The following is a 19,647-nucleotide window of genomic DNA, read 5'->3' as shown; positions in this document are numbered from 1 at the left end:
GCTACTGGTTTACTGGTCTGCCTTATTCAATCATTGCACGACTAAAGGATACTTATGGGTGAGTCAGAGTATAGTGAATGGCAACAGGACTGGTGTGATCTGGGTTGGAGAAAATTAAAGCCCAAAAGCTACGAATCGGTCAATTCCACTCTATTTCTCTGATAAATGTTCTAATCCAATACATTTAGTGTATGTAACTGAGAGTTAATAATAAATAGAGAGTAAATAGCTACATATGCTTTATCTATCTGTATGGACTGATATTATATTGTTTCCACAGAGTGAAATGCAGACCCAATCCTCTGCAGTTCCAGTCTGCACTGTGTGTCTCTAGGAGCAGGAACAGCTAGGTCAGGTTGTTAGCAGCAGAGCACTGACAGTCCAATCCAGCACACATTCACGAGACTCTTTTGTTTTTACCTTCCTTTCTTCTGCCAAGAAAAAAAGAGGGTGCATCGCTCTTCGGAGTAACCCACTGACATCTCCCTCTGATCTGCCTGCTTTCTTCCTACCCCCCCTCTTCTCTCCTCTCCCTCCATCCATCCCTCTCTCCCCTCCTCCCCACCCTCTCTCTCCCCATGCTCATGTCATCTCCTGAGAGTCAGTCTCCTGGTTGCCACAGTAACCAGTTCACCTCTCTCTCCAGTCTCAGTGCACCTAAAGAGAAGAAAGAATATGTCTGCTGGCGAGGAGGGAGAGAAATAGGGAGGGAGAGAGAGAGGGAGGGGGAAGGAGGAAGCAAGGCTTGAAGTGAGTGAGAGCCTAGACATACACCCTTCCCAAAAAAAAGGGGATAGACATGTTTCAGTAATGGAAAACTGCTGTTTCACATTTCTGTCTTTCTTCTGTTTTTATCCAGCGCCATGAAGAAATCCCCCAGAACAGATACAGCTGCTAGTGGGTGAGAGAGAAAGAAAGAATAGGAGAGAGATGGAGGGGAGAGAGGGAGAGAAATGGAGATATGAGAAAGAGAGAGTGGGGAAAGGAGGTGTGTGTGTGGAGAATGTGGGGGGGGTCTGATATGACAACCTTGCTTTTTGCACATTTGCAGGCTTCACAGGACAGTCATATTTTTTCAAAATCCCCCATCACAAATCACCATCCACCAATCCCTACCCGGTCTCCCTCCCTCCCTCCCTCCCTCCCTCCCTCCCTCCCTCCCTCCCTCCCTCCCTCCCTCCCTTCTACCTTCCTTCCCTCCCTCCCTCCCTCCCTCCCTCCCTCCCTCCCTCCCTCCCTCCCTCCCTCCCTCCCTCCCTCCCTCCCTCCCTCCAATTTTCCCCATCCCAGTTTACTGGTGGAAAGGGAGCTGTCTCTGTCTGCCCTGCCAGCCTCAGCCCCAGTGTGCCCTGCATGCGTTCTCGTTCCAAAGACAAGGCTAGTCCTTCGTTGCTTTGCTCTGCGCCCTACTACACTCGCTCAGACACTGCCAATTACACCCACATTACCACCTCATTACCCTGGACGCAACAGCCACTGCTACTGCAGCAATCACAACTAAAACGCAATATAAATCAATTACATTCCTTTTGACATTATTTGCAAGTGTTTTTTCAATGGATGGGGGGTGGGGGCTGTCACATGTTAAATGCTCTCCTGGTGATTGTGGTCATTTAGAGTGATATGGTAATGCAGTGTTGATGGCTATTTCCCTAAGCAGTTTTTTTTATGTATTAATCTTGTGGAATTACCTTTCCGTGATGTGAGATGATTTAGGTATTTTAGATGACGCGTACTGGGTAGTAGACTAAGCATTTCATCTAATCACCTCAACCGTTACCAATACAGTTATTCTACTATTATCCTCATCCTCATCCTCATCATCCTATGTATGTTGTGCTCTTTACGTGCCAAATATACTCACGTATATTTCCCCTCTCGCAGAATGCAAATGACTAAATAGTGGGACCTTGATTATATTGATGGTGCATTGATTTGTAATGGAGGTACCTAGCCTCACTGTCTATCTGTACAGTACGGTGTAAGTGTCGTCCCTGCAGACCCAAGCCCAGTCACCCCATCCAGAGCTTCTCCAGACTAGAGGCAGAGCCATCATTGAGCATGATGTTAATGGGGTTCCCTCCTGCTGGTTAACGAGGGCAGGCAGACACGCTGCACTAATTGCTCTGTGTGATATATAACAGCCAGCCAAGTAGCCTGAGTTTGGGACAGAGAGCGCATGAATGCAAAGAGACTGAGACAGCAGCTGCTTGCCTTCCTCTTAGCCCAATATTTGCTTATTAACCCTGGGCTGGCTCTGGCTCTGGCCTAGTGTGTCTATGGGGAGACTGGGGTTATATATCAACAGCAGAGGGGCTGTGTTGTCGCATGCATGGTGCCTGGGATGCTGGTTTTTGACTAATTTAGAGCCTTGTAATCTCCATAGGAGGACTCAGGGTGCAGTGTTTGAGTGTTAGTGACTGTGTCAGCGGTGGCAGACATCTGTCTGTCTGTCTGTCTGTCTGTCTGTCTGTCTGTCTGTCTGTCTGTCTGTCTGTCTGTGTTGTTTAGAGTGATACAGATGTATAATCTTAATTTGAGCCAGTTTGCTACAGTCAGTAGCATATCCATCCGCCTTGCCTCTCTGACACCAAGGAGGGATGAAATCCTGACCAAGGTCTTGGGAAAACCAACAGTAATTAGTGATACATAGACAGAAATGACTGGCCAACTACCACCCTCAGCAGACTAGAGATTTGGAGGACTGTGTTGTAGTAGTTTGAGAATACAGCAGATAACATGGAATAGCTTACTGCAACGACACCCCATTGAATACATCTGGAAAATAATTCTCTCTGTGAATAACTGTGGTTAATTGACTATGCACTGAACTGCACAGTATGTTCAACCTGTAAACAGAGAGAAACACAAGTGGGAAGAGAAGCCTCAGAGGGGAGGAGAGATGAGGAGCTCTGTTCTTTTCTTTTCTGTCTCCACGGTAACATTGATTGATATTCTTCAGGTGGAGCAGCAGGGCTGACCACTGCAGGCTAACACTCCACTCCACCGCCAGAGGGGTGGGGGGAGGGAGGGAGAGGAATAGGAGTGGTGAAGGCTGGGAGACAGGAAGTGAAGTAGAGAGGGAGAGGGGGGTGGAAGAGTTAAGGGTAGAGAAAAGTGCACAGAGACAGAGAGAGGGGGAGGGGAGAATCAGTAGAATATCTGTTGGTCAACCCCCAGATCCTTTTAATCCCAGACACTCCTGTATCGACTCTGTTGAAATAAGGCACAATATACTTTGCGCACACATGTGAGTGTGACTGCATAAGTGTGAGTGTGTATGTGCCCTGTGCAGTTTGGCCATAAATCTGAGGCTGGACTAATGAATGTGTCTAGGCCACAGTGACCCTGTTTCCTAACTGTTACTATGGCAACACAGAGCCACCTTTGCATGAGAGTGGCCTGCCTGGCCACTCCCCCAAGCCTTCACCTCTTGTGAGGGGAGAGAGAGAGAGAGAGAGAGAGAGAGAGAGAGAGAGAGAGAGAGAGAGAGAGAGAGAGAGAGAGAGAGAGAGAGAGAGAGAGAGAGAGAGAGAGAGAGAGAGAGAGAGAGAGAGAGAGAGAGAGAGAGAGAGAGAGAGAGAGAGAGAGAGAGAGAGAGAGAGGGGGGGGGGGGGGGGGGGGGGGGGGGTGCAGGGGTTCTCTCCCTGTGCTCTACTGTGTGTTAATTTCACACGTCTGCTTTATTAAGAGGTAGTCGGGCAGAACGCTATAATTAATTAATTACACACACACAAACACACACACCAATTTACTGAGCACTCTCCCAACTTTACTCTCCCAACTTTACTCTCCATTGGTTGGCTTCACTCTTTTTTATTCAAAACATTACAAACAGTACAATGTCAGGCAATCAACTTAAACAACTCCCCTGTAGCATCGTACAGTATCTTTATTCCAGGGCAAAATGTTTTTTTAGAAAAGCCAGTTTATATGCAGCATGATACAAGTGACTGTGATTGTTTTATCTCAGTAAAACATATGTATGTTGAACTGCATCAATCAAACAGCAGCTGTTCATATGAAAGATTCCCAACTATAATATGCCAGATAATCTGCTGTTATTAGCTAGAGCGAGTGAGGTAGAGCACGGAGAGATGTCTTCACTCAGTGTCTTCTCTCTCCCTCTCTCCTTCTTTCTCCCTCTCCATCTCGCCCTCTCACTCTCTCTCTCCCTCTCTCTCCGTCTGGCTCCTGAATATTTAATGGGGCTGAATTACAGAGGCCCTCAACCATAATAAATGGAGAATCAGACAATTAAAGCAGAAGCGCCTGTGCTTTGAGTCTTACCTCTCCCAGAGGAGTCAGAGATTATTTAAAGTGGCACACTGTTTGATTATCTAATCCTCCCCTTGCCCTTCTGTTTTTACTTACCGCGATGCAGCACTGCACTGTGCTGCACACTGCCTGCTCCCTCCGTTTGCCTTCGCAAATTACCATGAAATGCCAATGAACACTCAATCCATCTAAGACCAGTCTATACTGTAGGCGTTAGATCTGAGGAAGGACCTGAAGTCACCGCCACTGATCTTTTTCTTCTTCTTCTCACTTAATTGACTTGGTTTTTAACAGAGGTTTGGTTTAGCTGGGGATGGCCTGGTTTTCAGAGCTGGTATCGGCCTCAGATTTGACAAAGCATCATTTATTTGAAAGAAACATGTTTGGAAAGTTGACAGGTGTTTGTTTTTGTGTGTGTGCGAGAACCATAGACATTAAAACCAGTAAATAGGGAAAGCGCTGACGTCATCCACATATTCCCATGAAAAAGTATTTGAAGCGCTCCATATTGCTGAATGGGGCTGAATGGCACCAAAAAAATAGCTAAGGACCATGGTGAAAGTGGCCGTAACTAGCAAAGGTCATGGTTGATGTAGTCATTTTCATCCTGCCTGAGAGAGTCAACCTTAATGTCTATGGCATGAGGGCGCGAGCCTCCTCATAGCCTGCCAACCTGTGATTGGTCTGTATCAGCACATTGTCCTGTGTGACGACAAACATAGTAGTCAGAATGGAACACTTTAATTAAATATCTCAATTTGTAGTGAGCTTTAAAATAATTCACCATTCACCAACATATTTTAGTGCCCAAAACAGCCATAAAAATATAAATGTTTGGCCGTTCTGCCGATCGTAACTTTCTAGGGCAGACCAGTAGCCGACCTGCAGAGGTCGTGACTTCACGTTCCAGACCGGACACTGGGGGGCGTGATCCCACAAGTGGAACCTCTCACTCCTTGATGGTTGCTGACATCCAGAGAGGTGACTCAGGACAGGTGAAAACACTGATCTCTGTATGGACTATTGAACTGTCACAATGCCTGGAGTGGTGGGTGCGGAGTCGAACGCAGAGAGCAGAGGATACTGGGGAAACCAGACTTTATTTCGGTTTCCAATGTTAACGCCCAAAACAACAGGCGAAATAATCACAAAAATGTCCAACCCAACACAAGGCACAAACGGACAGGAACACTACACGCACAACCACGACTAACAGAAAAAAACAGGCGGGCCTAACATGCTTAAATAGTCCTGAATCAAAAACAAAATAAGAGACAGGTGCAACCACTAAGACAAAACAAACAGAAAAGGAAAAGGGGATCGGTGGCAGCTAGTAGACCGGCGACGACGACCGCCGTGTGCCGCCCGAACAGGCAGGGGAGCCACTTTCGGTGTCGTGACAGTACACCCCTCCCTGACACGCGGCTCCCACAGCGCGCCGCCACCGGCCTCGAGGGCGACCCGGGGGGCGAGGCGCAGGGCGATTCGGGTGGAGGCGGTGGAAGTCGCTCAGTAGTGATGGGTCCAAGATGTCCACCACCGGTACACAGCACCTCTCCTCCGGACCGTACCCCTCCCAGTCCACGAGGTACTGTAGGCCCCTCACCCGGCATCTAGAGTCCAGAATAGAACGTACAGTGTACGCCGGGGACCCCTCACCGGGGACCGGGGACCCCTCCGGCACCTCACCTTCCTGCAGGGGACCAGCCACCACCGGCCTGAGGAGAGACACATGAAACGAGGGGTTAATACGATAGTAAGGAGGAAGCTGTAACCTATAATACACCTTGTTTATCCTCCTCAGGACTTTAAATGGCCCCACACACTGCGGCCCCAGCTTCCGGCAGGGCAGGCGGAGGGGCAGGTTTCGGGTCGAGAGCCAGACCCGGTCCCCCGGTGCGAACACGGGGGCCAGCGGTGCTGGTCAGCGCTCCTCTGCCGTCCACCAGCTTGTTTCAGTGATTCCTGGACGGCTCTCCAGGTCGCCTTCGAGCGCTGAACCCATTCCTCCACCGCAGGAGCTTTGGTCTGGCTCTGATGCCATGGTGCCAGGACCGGCTGGTAGCCCAACATGCACTGCAACGGTGACATGTTAGTGGAGGAGTGGCTGAGGGAATTCTGAGCCACCTCCGCCCATGGGACGTACCTTGCCCATTCACCAGGCCGGTCCTGGCAATACGACCGCAGAAACCCACCCACATCCTGGTTCACTCTCTCCACCTGCCCATTACTCTCGGGGTGAAAACCCGAGGTCAGGCTGATCGAGACCCCCAGACGTTCAATGAACGCCCTCCAAACTCTGGACAAGAACTGGGGACCCAGATCAGAAACAATGTCCTCAGGCACCCTGTAGTGCCGGAAGACGTGGGTAAACAGGGCCTCCGCAGTCTGTAGGGCCGTAGGGGGACCGGGCAACGGGATGAGACGACAGGACTTAGAAAACCGATTCACAACGACCAGGATCGTAGTATTTCCCTGAGAAGGGGGAAGGTCGGTGAGAAAATCCACCGACAAATGCGACCACGGCCGTTGTGGAACGGTTAGGGGCTGTAACCTCCCTCTAGGCAGGTGTCGAGGAGCCTTGCTCTGAGCGCACACCGAGCAGGAGGAGACATAAAACCTCACGTCCTTGGCCAAAGTGGGACACCAGTACCTCCCCCTAAGACTCTGCACTGTCCTCTCAATACCAGGATGACCCGAAGAGGGTAGTGTATGGGCCCATCGAATCAAACGATCATGGACACCAAGCGGCACGTACTGAACACCTGCTGGACACTGAGGAGGTGCAGGTTCCAACCATAACGCCCGCTCGATTTCCGCGTCCACCTCCCATACCACCTGTGCTACCATACATGAAGCTGAAAGGATGGGAATAGGATCTATGGACCGCTCATCGGTGTCATAGAGACTGGACAGAGTGTCAGCCTTAGTATTAAGGGAGCCTGGCCTATAGGAGATCGTGAAACGAAATCGGGTAAAAAAATATGGCCCACCTGGCCTGACGCGGATTCAATCTCCTCGCTGCCCGGATATACTCGAGATTACGATGGTCAGTCCAGATGAGGAAAGGGTGCTTAGCCCCCTCAACTCCCGGTCCCCCACGTCATAGTTCCGCTCCGCCGGACCGAGCTTCCTCGAGAAGAAAGCGCAGGGGCGGAGCTTCAGTGGCATGCCCGAGCCCTGTAATAGCACGGCTCCCACCCCAGCCTCGGACGTGTCCACCTCCACCATGAACGCCAAAGAGGGGTCTGGATGAGCCAGCATGGGAGCGTCGGTGAACAGCTCCTTCAGACTATTGAAGGCTCTGCCCGCCTCCGCTGACCAGATCGGTGGCAGCTAGTAGACCGGCGACGACGACCGCCGAGCGCCGCCCGAACAGGAAGGGGAGCCACCTTCGGTGGAAGTCGTGACATGAACAGAGAAAGTGAGAGATTGGAGAAAGGCCTACTTTTTTGTCATGTGCATACAAAGCACATTCACACGTGGCATCATTTTGGGTGTTCAGATCATAGATATTAATTGAATTGATAGTGATAGCTAACTTAATGCTTGCCAGTGCCGTGTGGTTTCCCTATGCACAAAGGTTTCACATCAGTGCAGCTGAGAGGGAAGATCTACTATACATATTCATGAGGTATACAGCTGAGGCCCAACACTGGGGCCATTTAGCATCAGCCAGGGAGAAGGCAATGATAGCATTGTAAATGCACAGCCATCAGTGGCTTAATGACTTGAGTCTAACACTGGCCAATTAAGACGCACAGTCACTCACCATGGCCCAATGGCCCCCATTCATTTCAGAGGAAATAGAGTCTGAAGTGAGCCTGTGTTCACATCCCAAAAACGTATGTGTGTGTGTGTGCGTGCATGTGTGAGTTGGCCAATGTTTAGCTCAGCAAGGAACCTTAGTCCCAATACATACAAACCTTGCTCCAATGTGAACTGCTTAAATGCAGTAGGTGTGTGTAGGAGGGGACAGTGCTGAACAGCTGTAAGTTAGTCCTAATGAACAGAATGAGCACTGATACACAGCTCTGCCCATCATAATATCATCACACACTAATCACGCCCTAAAGCCACTACTGTCTGTGTACGTGTGTGTGACCCTATTTTAGCTATTTTTGTATGTATCAAGGGAACATAGTCACGGCCTGCCGTTGTCATGGGGTTGTTGTACTGCAGAAGATAATTTATTTGTTTTTGATCATTTTGACTACCTTGATCCTCATAGGATGAATCAATATATGAACGTTAGGAATTCATTTAAAACATGCTGTGCAATGACCAACGACAGACAGTAATGAGTGATTGATACAGTCTCTTGCTCCAGGGCATCGTTAGTTAGACTATTATTGTCTTGTCACTGGGACAATGTTAAATGTCCATCCACAGTTAATAGCAGTAGTGTGTGTTCAGTCTGGCAGAATATGACATCTTTATCCTCCACTCTGGCGTACACGCCTACGGAAGGAGGGAGTCGTCAGCCCCAGGCTACTGTAACTAGTTAATGAGCAGAGGGATGTTTCTCCTGATTATCACCATGTAGAGAAACTGTTGCTCACTCAACTGCATACATACTGTACATCTACAATACATGGTGTGCCTGGATCTAGCTAGCTAGCTAGCTAGATAGATAGATAGATAGATAGATAGATAGATAGATAGATAGATAGATAGATAGATAGATAGATAGATAGATAGATAGATAGATAGATAGATAGGCTGTTTTCGCAGCAAAGGGGGGACCAACTCCATATTAATGTCCATGAGTTTGGATTGAGATGTTCGATGAGCATGTGTCCACATACTTTTGGTCATGTAGTGTAGCTAAGGAAAAGATTGTGTATTATTTTTTTCATCCGTTGTATCTGGAAACCTGTGTGTGTACTAACTTACTGCATGTGTGTGTGTGTGTGTGTGTGTGTGTGTGTGTGTGTGTGTTTCCATTGTGAGCTTAGCACATTATGCAGACAATTGTTTGGTAGGAAGGTGCTGGGATAGGGATAGCGTTGCCCTGACAACCCCAGTAGCTGTCAACAGCTTCCTGTAATGGTGACAAATGGTGGTTATTACAGGAGGGGTAATATGGTGGAATCCCCCTCTACTGAACTGTACTGCACTGCCTTAGAGATACGGAGCTTCTTCTCCTAAGGACTGACAATTAATAAGACCAGGCCTTATTACAGTACAACTCAGGGCCTCTTCTACTCTGACACTCCCTCAGAGTACATAACAGGCCTGTGTTGAAGATAATTATAGTGAAATCTTTTGAACACGTTGAGCGTTTGATTGAGCATGCCAGGAGTGCCATGATGGTTTCGAACCCTTGGGACTATTCCATAGATTCCATTGCGCTAGACAAGCTCAATCAAGCGCAGCTAAAGTATTTGACAGAAAACAAGTAGTATTTGAGCCCAGGCATGGCAGACGCCGCTGCATAGGACCTTGATGTGTTGTTGTTCAGAAATTATTTTAAAAAGAGTCTTTCAGAAGTGGAGAGAAAACACAATAATTATGCAGTTCATGTCTTTTCAACAGGAGCTTCAAGTCTGAGCGCAGCAGGGAACACACACGCGCGTACACACACACATACATACACACACAAAGGGAGTAGACAGAGAGAGAGCGTGTAGAGGATATATTCATTATAGATGCAGATAGCTGCAGGTGGGCTAGCTTACTGCTGTTCATGTCAGGTAGTGTGAGTTTGTGTGGCCAAGGTTACAGTGACAATAATAACCCCTGTCTCTGGGGGGGAACCAACCTCCACTCCCCAACACGGCACATCCTGGCAGAGACAGCCTGGCAGAGACAGCCTGGCAGGGAGCACAAGCTATTGCTAGTCGGCTGGCTCTGCAGGGACTGGGCTTCTGCCCTACTTGGAGGATAATCAAATGATGATGAAGCAAATTTCTATGTTTGTTGTTGAAAGATAGCTTGGATGTATTTCTTTATTTACGCGAGCTGTTCAGCTGCCACAGTTCAAAGTTCAAAAGGGATGTTAAAAGTGTTTATGCTCAGCTTGCATTTTGACAATATAACATTAGCCTAATTCAGCAAAGGGATGTGAGAAATGTTTCAGCGAGAAGCATTTTAATACCAGACTATATCTTACCTCCCATCTAGAGAGAGACAAAGAGCGAGGCTGTGAGGCCGGAGTCTTCAAGCGCCTGTTGGGATCTGTCAAACAGACACGGCTGACATTTTTATGAAAATTGCTCTGCCTGGCCATGATCTGTATTAGCATATGGAAGTTGTCTTCTTCTCTCTCTCTTGCACATTGGTGTATGCTAATTTGTAAGTCATTTCAGATGACAGAGAGTGGTTGTATCCCAGAGGTGCTGTCTCTTTCTCTCTCTCCCTTTCTCTCTCTCTTTCTAACCTCCCATACTGTCTCAAACTCCCTCTCCCATACGCACTCTTTCTCTCATAGTCTATTTCTCTCTCTCCTCGTGTCTCTATCAGTGTAGAATCAGCTGATGCTTCAGAACTGTGCTGCGGGTCCTATGCAGTGGTCCTTTTGTCAACAGTCATGAAGAAAGCCCCCTTTTAGGAAGATGGTCACCCAGCAAGTATAGGCCAGCCTGGAGAAAGAGTTCAACAATGCCACCATGTGTCTCCCAGGGAGAGATGATTTGTTAATGTTATTCATTTTTGTGTGTAAGGTTGTTGAGTTATTTTATCAGTGCAAAATTGCCAAAAACTGAATTTCCTAAATGGAAACAGCATGAGAGGACATTTTACAATATCATGTATTAGTATGGCTACAATTCTCTGTTACTATGCATGGCTATGATTCAGTCAGAATTTGTCAAATACCCCATGTAGAGAATACAGTCTACATTAGTACTCACTGCAGAATCTATTGAGTGGAGACTCACAGAGGGTGACTTGTGTTCCTGATCATGGCCATGCCAAGCACCTGGCTAGAGGAAGAAGAGGGGAAGGGGATGGATGAGGATTGGTGCCACCTGGGGTTTGGTGATGCCATTGCCATCCCCTCAGATACACACCCATCACACACACACACACACACACACACACACACACACACACATACATCACACAGCTCTGCGTTATCAGGGAGGGCTCTCTCTCTGCCCTCGTCTGCGTTAGTATTCAGTAGGCGGACTGGGGGGAGCAAGGGAGGGCGTAGTAGAGCCCTGTGGATCGTTATTATTGACCAAGCCTCTGTGTAGCCCTGTGCTGCAGAGACAAGTCCACACACACACACACACACACACACACACACACACACACACACACACACACACACACACACACACACACACACACACACACACACACACACACACACAGTGTAGTTGCTGTAGTGTGAATCAGTTGAACATTCCATATTCACAATTATCCCTAAATAATAGTTAAAAATATATATTGATTATTAATTGGGCTTGATAAAATAAATATAATTATGAATGGTCGTAGAGAGAAACCCCATCCTAAGCATGCATCAGGAATCTGATTTCAGCCCTCCACTGAGAGGAGCGGGATTCAATAAACAACAATCTAGAGGCTCTGTGTTTGTGTAATTGTGTGTGTGAGTGAGCAAGACTGTGTGTGTGTGTGTGTGTGTGTGTGTGTGTGTGTGTGTGTGTGTGTGTGTGTGTGTGTGTGTGTGTGTGTGTGTGTGTGTGTGACTCCACACAGACTTTTGAGGTGCCCGAGCACACACACACACACACTCCTCGCTCCACACACACACACAAACACGCACGCACGCACGCACGCACAAACACACATTACTCGCTCTCCGTTGTCATGGATTAGATGAAACCTGTTTTAATGAAAGCGCCTCTCATTCATAAGCCTGTATAACAAAATCTTGTCAGCTTTTGACACCTAGCAGCATGCCAGGCGAAGTTCAGTGGAAAGGAGGATCAAAGAAGGAAGGACAGGAGAGACTGACTGATTCCCCCTCCTTTGATATATGTTATTTATAATAGCTTGGAAATGAATTATTTTTCTTAACCTGCATGGCTGTCTCACTTAGGGTTGTCTTGTCTTGAGGGCGGCAGGGTAGCCTAGTGGTTAGAGCGTTGGACTAGTAACCGGAAGGTTGTGAGTTCAAACCCCCGAGCTGACAAGGTACAAATCTGTCGTTCTGCCCCTGAACAGGCAGTTAACCCACTGTTCCCAGGCCGTCATTGAAAATAAGAATTTGTTCTTAACTGACTTGCCTGGTTAAATAAAGGTAAAATAAATAAAATAAAAAAGAAAATAAAGAACAGTTGAGTTGTTTAATAGCTTGTAAAATATCACATCTACTGAGGAGTGTAATTGGTTTAGAAAACACTAGGATTCCATTCTCCTCTGCTATAAGGTTTGGCAGAGATGATGTGTTTGTCTAGCATGCAAGTACTCTCACACACACACACACACACGAATGCGCAAACACTCTCCTTTCCCCCTCATTTTACCAGTGGTTGCCTGTCACACACAACTGCATGTAAATCACAAGCTGAAAAGCCCTTCAGGATATCAAATCCATGCTCTAACTAGGTCAACGCTCGCTCCTCACAATGCACTGCTGCTGCTGCATCCTTCTCGCCTCCCTCTCTCTCTCCTTTTATATCTGCACTACATGACCAAAAGTATGTGGACACATACACATATGCTTGTTGAACATCTAATTTCAAAATCATGTGCATTAATATGGAGTTGGCCCCCGCTTTGCTGCAATAACAGCCTCCACTCTTCTGGGAAGGCTTTCCACTAGATGTTGGAACATTGCTGCAGGGACTTGCTTACATTCAGCCACAAGAGCATTAGTGAGGTCGGCCACTGATGTTGGATGATTAGGACTGACTTGCAGTCGTCGTTGCAATTCATCCCAAAGGTGTTCGATGTGGTTGAGGTCAGGGCTTTGTGCAGGCCAGTCAAGTTCTCCCACACTGATCTCGACAAACCATTTCTGCATGGTCCTCGCTTTGTGCACAGTGGCATTGTCATGCTGAAACAGGAAAGGGCCTTCCCAAACTATTGCCACAATGTTGGAAGCACAGTATTGTCTAGAATGTCATTGTATGCTGTAGCGTTAAGATTTCCCTTCACTGGAACTAAGGGGCCTAGCCCGAACCATGAAAAGAAAAACAGCGCCAGACCATTATTCCTTCTCCACCAAACTTTACAGTTGCCACTATGCAATCGGGCAGGTAGCGTTGTCCTGGCATCGCCAAACCCATATTCGTCCGTCGTACTGCCAGATGGTGAAGCCAAAGAACGTGTTTCCACCGCTCCAGAGTCCAATGGCGGTGAGCTTTACACTACTCCAGCCGATGCTTGGCATTGTGCATGGTGATCTTAGGCTTGTGTGTGCCTACTCGGCCATGGAAAACCATTTCATGACACTCCCGACCAAGAGTGCTTGTGGTAACGTTGCTTTCAGAGGCAGTTTGGAACTCGGTAGTTAGTGTTGCAACAGACGATTTCTACGAGTGACGCGCATCACAACTCGGTGGTCCCATTCTGTGAGCTTGTTTGGCCTACCACTTTGTGGCTGAGCCGTTGTTTCTCCTAGATGTTTCAACTTCACAATAACAGCACTTGCAGTTGACTGGGGCAGTTCTAGCAGGGCAGAAATTTGATGAACTAACTTGTTGGAATTGTTGCATCCTATGACGGTGCCACTTTGAAAGTCACTGAACTCTTTAGTAAGGCCATTCTACTGCCAATGTTTGTCTATGGAGATTGCATGGCTGTGTGCTCGATTTTACACACCTGTCAGAAACGGGTGTGGCTGAAATAGCCGAATCCACTAATATGAAGGGGTTTCCACATACTTTTGTATATACAGTGCATTCGGAATGTTTTCAGACCCCTTGACTTTATCCACACTTTGTTACATTACAGCCTTATTCTAAAATGTATAACATTGTTTCTTATCCCCATCAATCTATGCACAATACCCTATAATTACAAAGCAAAAACAGGTTTTTAGAAATGTTGGCAGATGTTCATTTTTTTAAACTGAAATATTACGTTTTCATTTTCAGACCCTTTACTCAGTACATTGTTAAAGCACCTTTGGCAGCGATTACAGCCTTGAGCCTTCTTGGGTATGACGCTACAAGCTTGGCACATCTGTATTTGGGGAGTTTCTCCCATTCTTCTCTGCAGATCCTCTCAAGCTCTGTCAGATTGGATGGGGAGCGTCGCTGCGCAGCGATTTTCAAGTCTCTCCAGAGATGTTCGATCGGGTTCAAGTCCGGGCTGTGGCTGGGCCACTCAAGGATATTCAGAGACTAATCCAGAAGCCACTCCTGCGTTGTCTTGGCTATGTGCTTAGGGTCATTTTCCTGTTGGAGGGTGAACCTTCGCCCCAATCTGAGGTCCTGAGAGCTCTGGAGCAGGTTTTCATCAAGGATCTCTCTGAACTTTGTTCCGTTCATCTTTCCCTCGTTCCTGACTAGTCTCCCAGTCCCTGAAAAAAATTCCCACAGCATGATGCTGCCACCACCATGCTTCACCGTAGGGATGGTTCCAGGTTTCCTCCATACATGACGCTTGGCATTCAGGCCAAAGAGTTCAATCTTGGATTCATCAGGCCAGAGAATATTGTTTCTCATGTTCTGAGAGTCCTTTCGGTGCCTTTTGGCAAACTCCAAGCGGGCTGTCATGTGCCTTCTACTGAGGAGTGGCATCCGTCTGGCACACTCTACCATAAAGGCCTGATTGGTAGAGTGCTGCAGTGATGGTTGTCCTTCTGGAAAGTTCTCCCATCTCCACATAGGATCTCTGGAGCTCTGTCAGATTGACCATCGGTTTCTTGGTCACCTCCCTGACCAAGGCCCTTCTCCCCCGAGTGCTCATTTTGGCCGGGCGGCCAGCTCTAGAATGAGTCTTGGTGGTTCTAAACTTCTTCCATTTAAGAATGATGTAGGCCACTGTGTTCTTGGGGACCTTCAATACTGCAGAAATGTTTTGGTACCCTTCCCCAGAGCTGTGCCTCAACACAGCTCTACGGACAATTCCTTCAACACAGCTCTACGGACAATTCCTTCAACACAGCTCTACGGACAATTCCTTCAACACAGCTCTACGGACAATTCCTTCAACACAGCTCTACGGACAATTCCTTCAACCTTGGTTTTTGCGCCTTTCCAAATCAGGTCCAAACAATTGAATTTACCACAGGTAGACTCCAATCAAGTTGTAGAAATATCTCAATATCTCAATTATCAATGGAAACAGGATGCACCTGAGTTCAATTTCAAGTCTCATAGCAAAGGGTCTGAATACTAATGTAAATATGTTTTTCAGTTGTGCAGAAATGTCTAAAAACCTTTTTTTTCATTGGCATTATGGGCTATTGTGTGTCGATTGATGAGGAAAAACATGTATTTACTCCATTTTAGAATAAGGCTGTAACATAACAAAATGTGGAAAAAGTCAAGGGGTCTGAATACTTTCTGAATGCACTGTTATAGTGTATCTCTTTCTTTCTCTCTATTTCACCTTCTCTCTGTGTTTTCTCCTTCTTCATTTCAACTCTCCTCTTTCTATCAAATGTAAAATATCACAAGGTTGAATCAATATTCTTTAATTAAACATCAAGGACATGAACACAGGTTCGCTACTGCCTTCTATGGATTATTGTAGCATTCTGCACAAAGGCCAATACAATACAGTATGTCTCATTACTCCTTTTTCCCTTTCTATATCAAATAGAAAATGGGGTCAAAATAGTGTAGATTGTTGCAGTGCTGTAATGGGTTTTGTGTTTTACAGACAGTATTCAATAAGAGGTGTAGGTCACTGTTCCAGTTCTCATAGCTTCAACACTGACTGGCATAGATGGGAAGGAAATGGGAGGTACTGTGCACATGCCATTCGCAACCCCATCCTAAACAGCATCCTCCATCATCTCTGTCTGAGGAATATCCTCCCAGCTCCTGCTATGACAGCTCCGGCAGCTATCAGGCATTAGTCCTCCTAAACGTTGACGACCTCCCCCCATTTCCAGTTTTCCCACGAATTAGCATGATATTAGCACATCCGACCTGAGCTGCGCCGCGGTGCCATATCAAAGCGCTGTGTGATCTCTGTCCCCGGATCTCTCTGCTTTAGTCTGAGAGAGAGAGAGTTCCGCCAGAGAGAGAGAGCAGAGCGATGAGCTATGTGATAACGAGCGGTGTTAGACTGCCACAACACACAGCCGTGTCACATTCCCTCTCAGATGTGTTCAGCTAAATGGGCTGGAGCAGATGCTCAGTGTCTGGAGTCTCGTCGCCTGGCACATCACAGAAGACAACTCTGCAAATATTTACCAAGCCGCATGGATATTCTATATCAAGTTTTGCTATGGCTGTTTTTAGTGTTTTTATTTGTTGAATCATATCTGTACATGCAGGATGATTCTGATACCACTCTGTTGTGAATGAAAAAGAAAAAGAAAGCATATATGCCACACAGCTGTATGGTTGTACAGTATGTTGCTCCTATGCTACATAAGCAGGTTGAATGCTGCATATGTCTAACGATTAGCTGTGTCTTGTTATGTTGCAGCGCCTCGGTTCCTCATCACCTCCACGGGAGCCCTGTACATCTTGGACGTGCAGAATGAGGACGGATTGTATAACTACAGGTGTATGACACGCCACCGCTACACAGGAGAGACCAGGCAGAGCAACAGCGCACGCCTCTTTGTGTCAGGTATGCAGAGGGACAGTACAGCTTGGATACGAGTCTGTTGTGCAAGTTTGAGTGCCAATGATAGCCTGGAATACACTCTGAATATCACTAGGTTTCACTATTGTTTCACTTCACTCCTTCAATCTGGACCTACTCCAAGCTAGTCAACTGAGTATTGCTAACAATGCATACTTTTGACCAAATTATTGCATTTCTCTCACCTTTGGCCATTGCTCCTCCCTCAGACCCCTCCAACTCGGGGCCGGTCATCCTGGATGGTTTTGAGCGTCGCGAGGTGATGACATCACACCGGGTGGAGCTGCCGTGCAAGGCGTCTGGTCACCCGGCCCCGAAGTACCGCTGGCTGAAGGACAACCGTCCGCTAGAGCCGGACAGCCGCTTCAGGCAGAGTGTGACGGGCCTGTTGATAGAGAGGGCGCAGCCCAGCGACAAGGGAAGCTACGTGTGTGAAGTGTGGAACAGCTATGGCAATGCAGAGGTAGTGGGGAGGCTGCAGGTCAAAGGTCAGTAATAGACTGTGTGCAGCATGTTGTGCTAAATGTACAGTATATTTGTTGTTCATCTGCTAATTGTATATCTGAAATACTGTTCAGAGTTGGATACTGTTCAAAGTTCATACATTTCTAGCTGATATACAGTATGTCGCATTGACAAGAGAATATAAGCTCCCTCTCCCTCTTCCAGAGCCCCTGAAGGCAGTGGTCAGCCCGAGGAAGGTGAAAGGCAGCGTAGGTAGCCAGGTGTCACTGTCGTGTAGCGTGAGTGGCTCGGAGGAGTACGACCTGTCCTGGTACCGGAATGGAGAAATTATATACCCTGGGAACAGTGTTCGTATGACTGGCAACAACCGGGAGAACCTGGTCATGGCTGGGATGGCTAAGAGTGATGGAGGAGCCTACCAGTGCTTCGCTAGGAAAGGCAAGATGTCCGCCCAGGACTTTGTCCAGGTCATCCTGGAAGGTCAGTACTCTCAGTGCATGTCTGTGTGGTCAGGGGGTTAACAATGTTACTTTCAACCGCAGCAGAAAACCTGTGTGTTTTTGTTTTTGGGTAGTTTTAGTGTGTATGTGCATGTGAGCATTGTGTGACCATGCATCTGTGTGTGAGTGTCCATGCATGTGAGTGTGTGCTTGCCTGCATGTGTGTTTTTGTGTGACTGCAGAATTGGGGAACACCAACCATTGATCAGGTGTCTGTGTGTGAGTGCTAATGAGGGCTGCAGTAAAGCCCTGACACAGCCCCTATGATTAGATTATCTGAACAAGCCTCATATTGCTCGCATGGCCTGAACTCTGTTGCTGTGGCAACTGTCTCCCATGGCCATGGACCAATATAAAGAGGGTATTGATAATCTATAATGAGGAGGAGGAGGAAGAGGAGGGGGGAGGAGGAGTAGGAACAATTCCAAATCCTCTCCACTGAGATATACAGTATTAGTGCTCATCATGATCCTTTGATGCATGTGACTTGAGGTCAACAGTTTTTTTTTTATCCCTGATTTACTGTATCTGGCAAAGAGACAATGTAATGAATTCTCCTTTTATAAACTAGACATACTAGACATATATCTAGGATCAGTCGACCCAAACCTAATCATCACCTTGACCTTAAAGGAAAACTCCACCCAACAACTATCTTTTGGTATTTGTTTCATTAGTCCATTGTTGATGTAATCCCAAAATGTTTTGCTTGTCAGCAATCAAGTTTTCAAGATATGTAACTTTCAAAATACAGAAATATGACCCGAATGACAAGCAAAACATTTGGGGAATATATCAACAATGGACCAATGAAACAAAAACCAAAAAATACTGTAGTTTTGGGGTGGAATTTTCCTTTAAGGTGGATAAAATGCAGCTGACTTTAAATTGGTATCTAGATCTACTAGAAAAAAAGTATCTTTAACTCTAACCCACTTCTCATCTTGTCTCCCTCTCCCCCTCTCTCCAGACGGCACGCCCAAGATAATCTCTTCCTTCAGTGAGAAAGTGTTTGGAACCAACGAGTTTGTGTCACTGTTCTGCACGGTGAAAGGCACACCAGAGCCCAGGGTGATATGGACGCTGGACGACGATCCGGTCATCAGGGACTCCCGCCACCGCATTGGCCACTACACCGACCAGGAGGGCCATGTGATCAGCCACCTGAACATCAGCCAGACAACAGGACCAGACGGGGGTGTCTACCGGTGCATCTGCAACAATTCGGCCGGGGCGGTCTCCTACCAGGCGCGAATAAACGTAAGAGGTGCTTGTCAGATCAGCTCCTCCAAAACAATTACATTTTACACATTTATGAATTTATGAATTATGAATTCATTTGTTGTTGTTGTTGTTGTTTTTCCTGATGCATGTGTTTTTTTCCGAAGATCCTTTGAGAGTGCCTGACTAACCTCTTTCGAACTTATTTCAGTGTCTCCTTGTTGTTTGTGTGTTCTGTGTGTGTTGTGTCTTAGTTGTGTGTTAGTTGTGTGTTCTGTGTGTGTTGTCTGTTAAATGTGTGTTCTGTGCGTGTTGTGTGTTAGTTGTATGTTCTGTGTGTGTTGTGTGTTAATTGTGTGCTCTGTGTGTGTTGTGTGTTAGTTGTGTGTTCAGTGTGTGGTGTGTGTTAATTGTGTGTTTTGTGTGTGTTGTGTGTTATTTGTGTGTTAGTTGTGTGTTCAGTGTGTGTTGTGTGTTAGTGTGTGTTCCGTGTGTG

At 47.0% G+C, this 19,647-nt stretch overlaps 1 protein-coding gene across 5 annotated transcripts in view; it reads left to right on the top strand.

Annotated features, from left to right (window-relative positions):
* LOC110537435 (Down syndrome cell adhesion molecule homolog) overlaps positions 1-19,647 on the top strand; it is a 136,727-nt gene that overhangs the window by 64,528 nt on the left and 52,552 nt on the right. For all 5 annotated transcript variants that reach the window (XM_021623481.2, XM_021623476.2, XM_021623479.2 and 2 more), the window contains exons 4-7: positions 16,804-16,950; positions 17,175-17,453; positions 17,635-17,910; positions 18,901-19,197. In XM_021623481.2, coding sequence (XP_021479156.2) covers positions 16,804-16,950; positions 17,175-17,453; positions 17,635-17,910; positions 18,901-19,197 — 999 coding nt within the window. The remainder of the gene's footprint in view (positions 1-16,803; positions 16,951-17,174; positions 17,454-17,634; positions 17,911-18,900; positions 19,198-19,647) is intronic.

The sequence above is a fragment of the Oncorhynchus mykiss genome, chromosome 12 (assembly GCF_013265735.2).
Source record: "Oncorhynchus mykiss isolate Arlee chromosome 12, USDA_OmykA_1.1, whole genome shotgun sequence".
Classification (NCBI taxonomy): Eukaryota; Metazoa; Chordata; class Actinopteri; order Salmoniformes; family Salmonidae; genus Oncorhynchus; species Oncorhynchus mykiss.
This window is presented reverse-complemented; position numbering and strand designations above follow the sequence as displayed.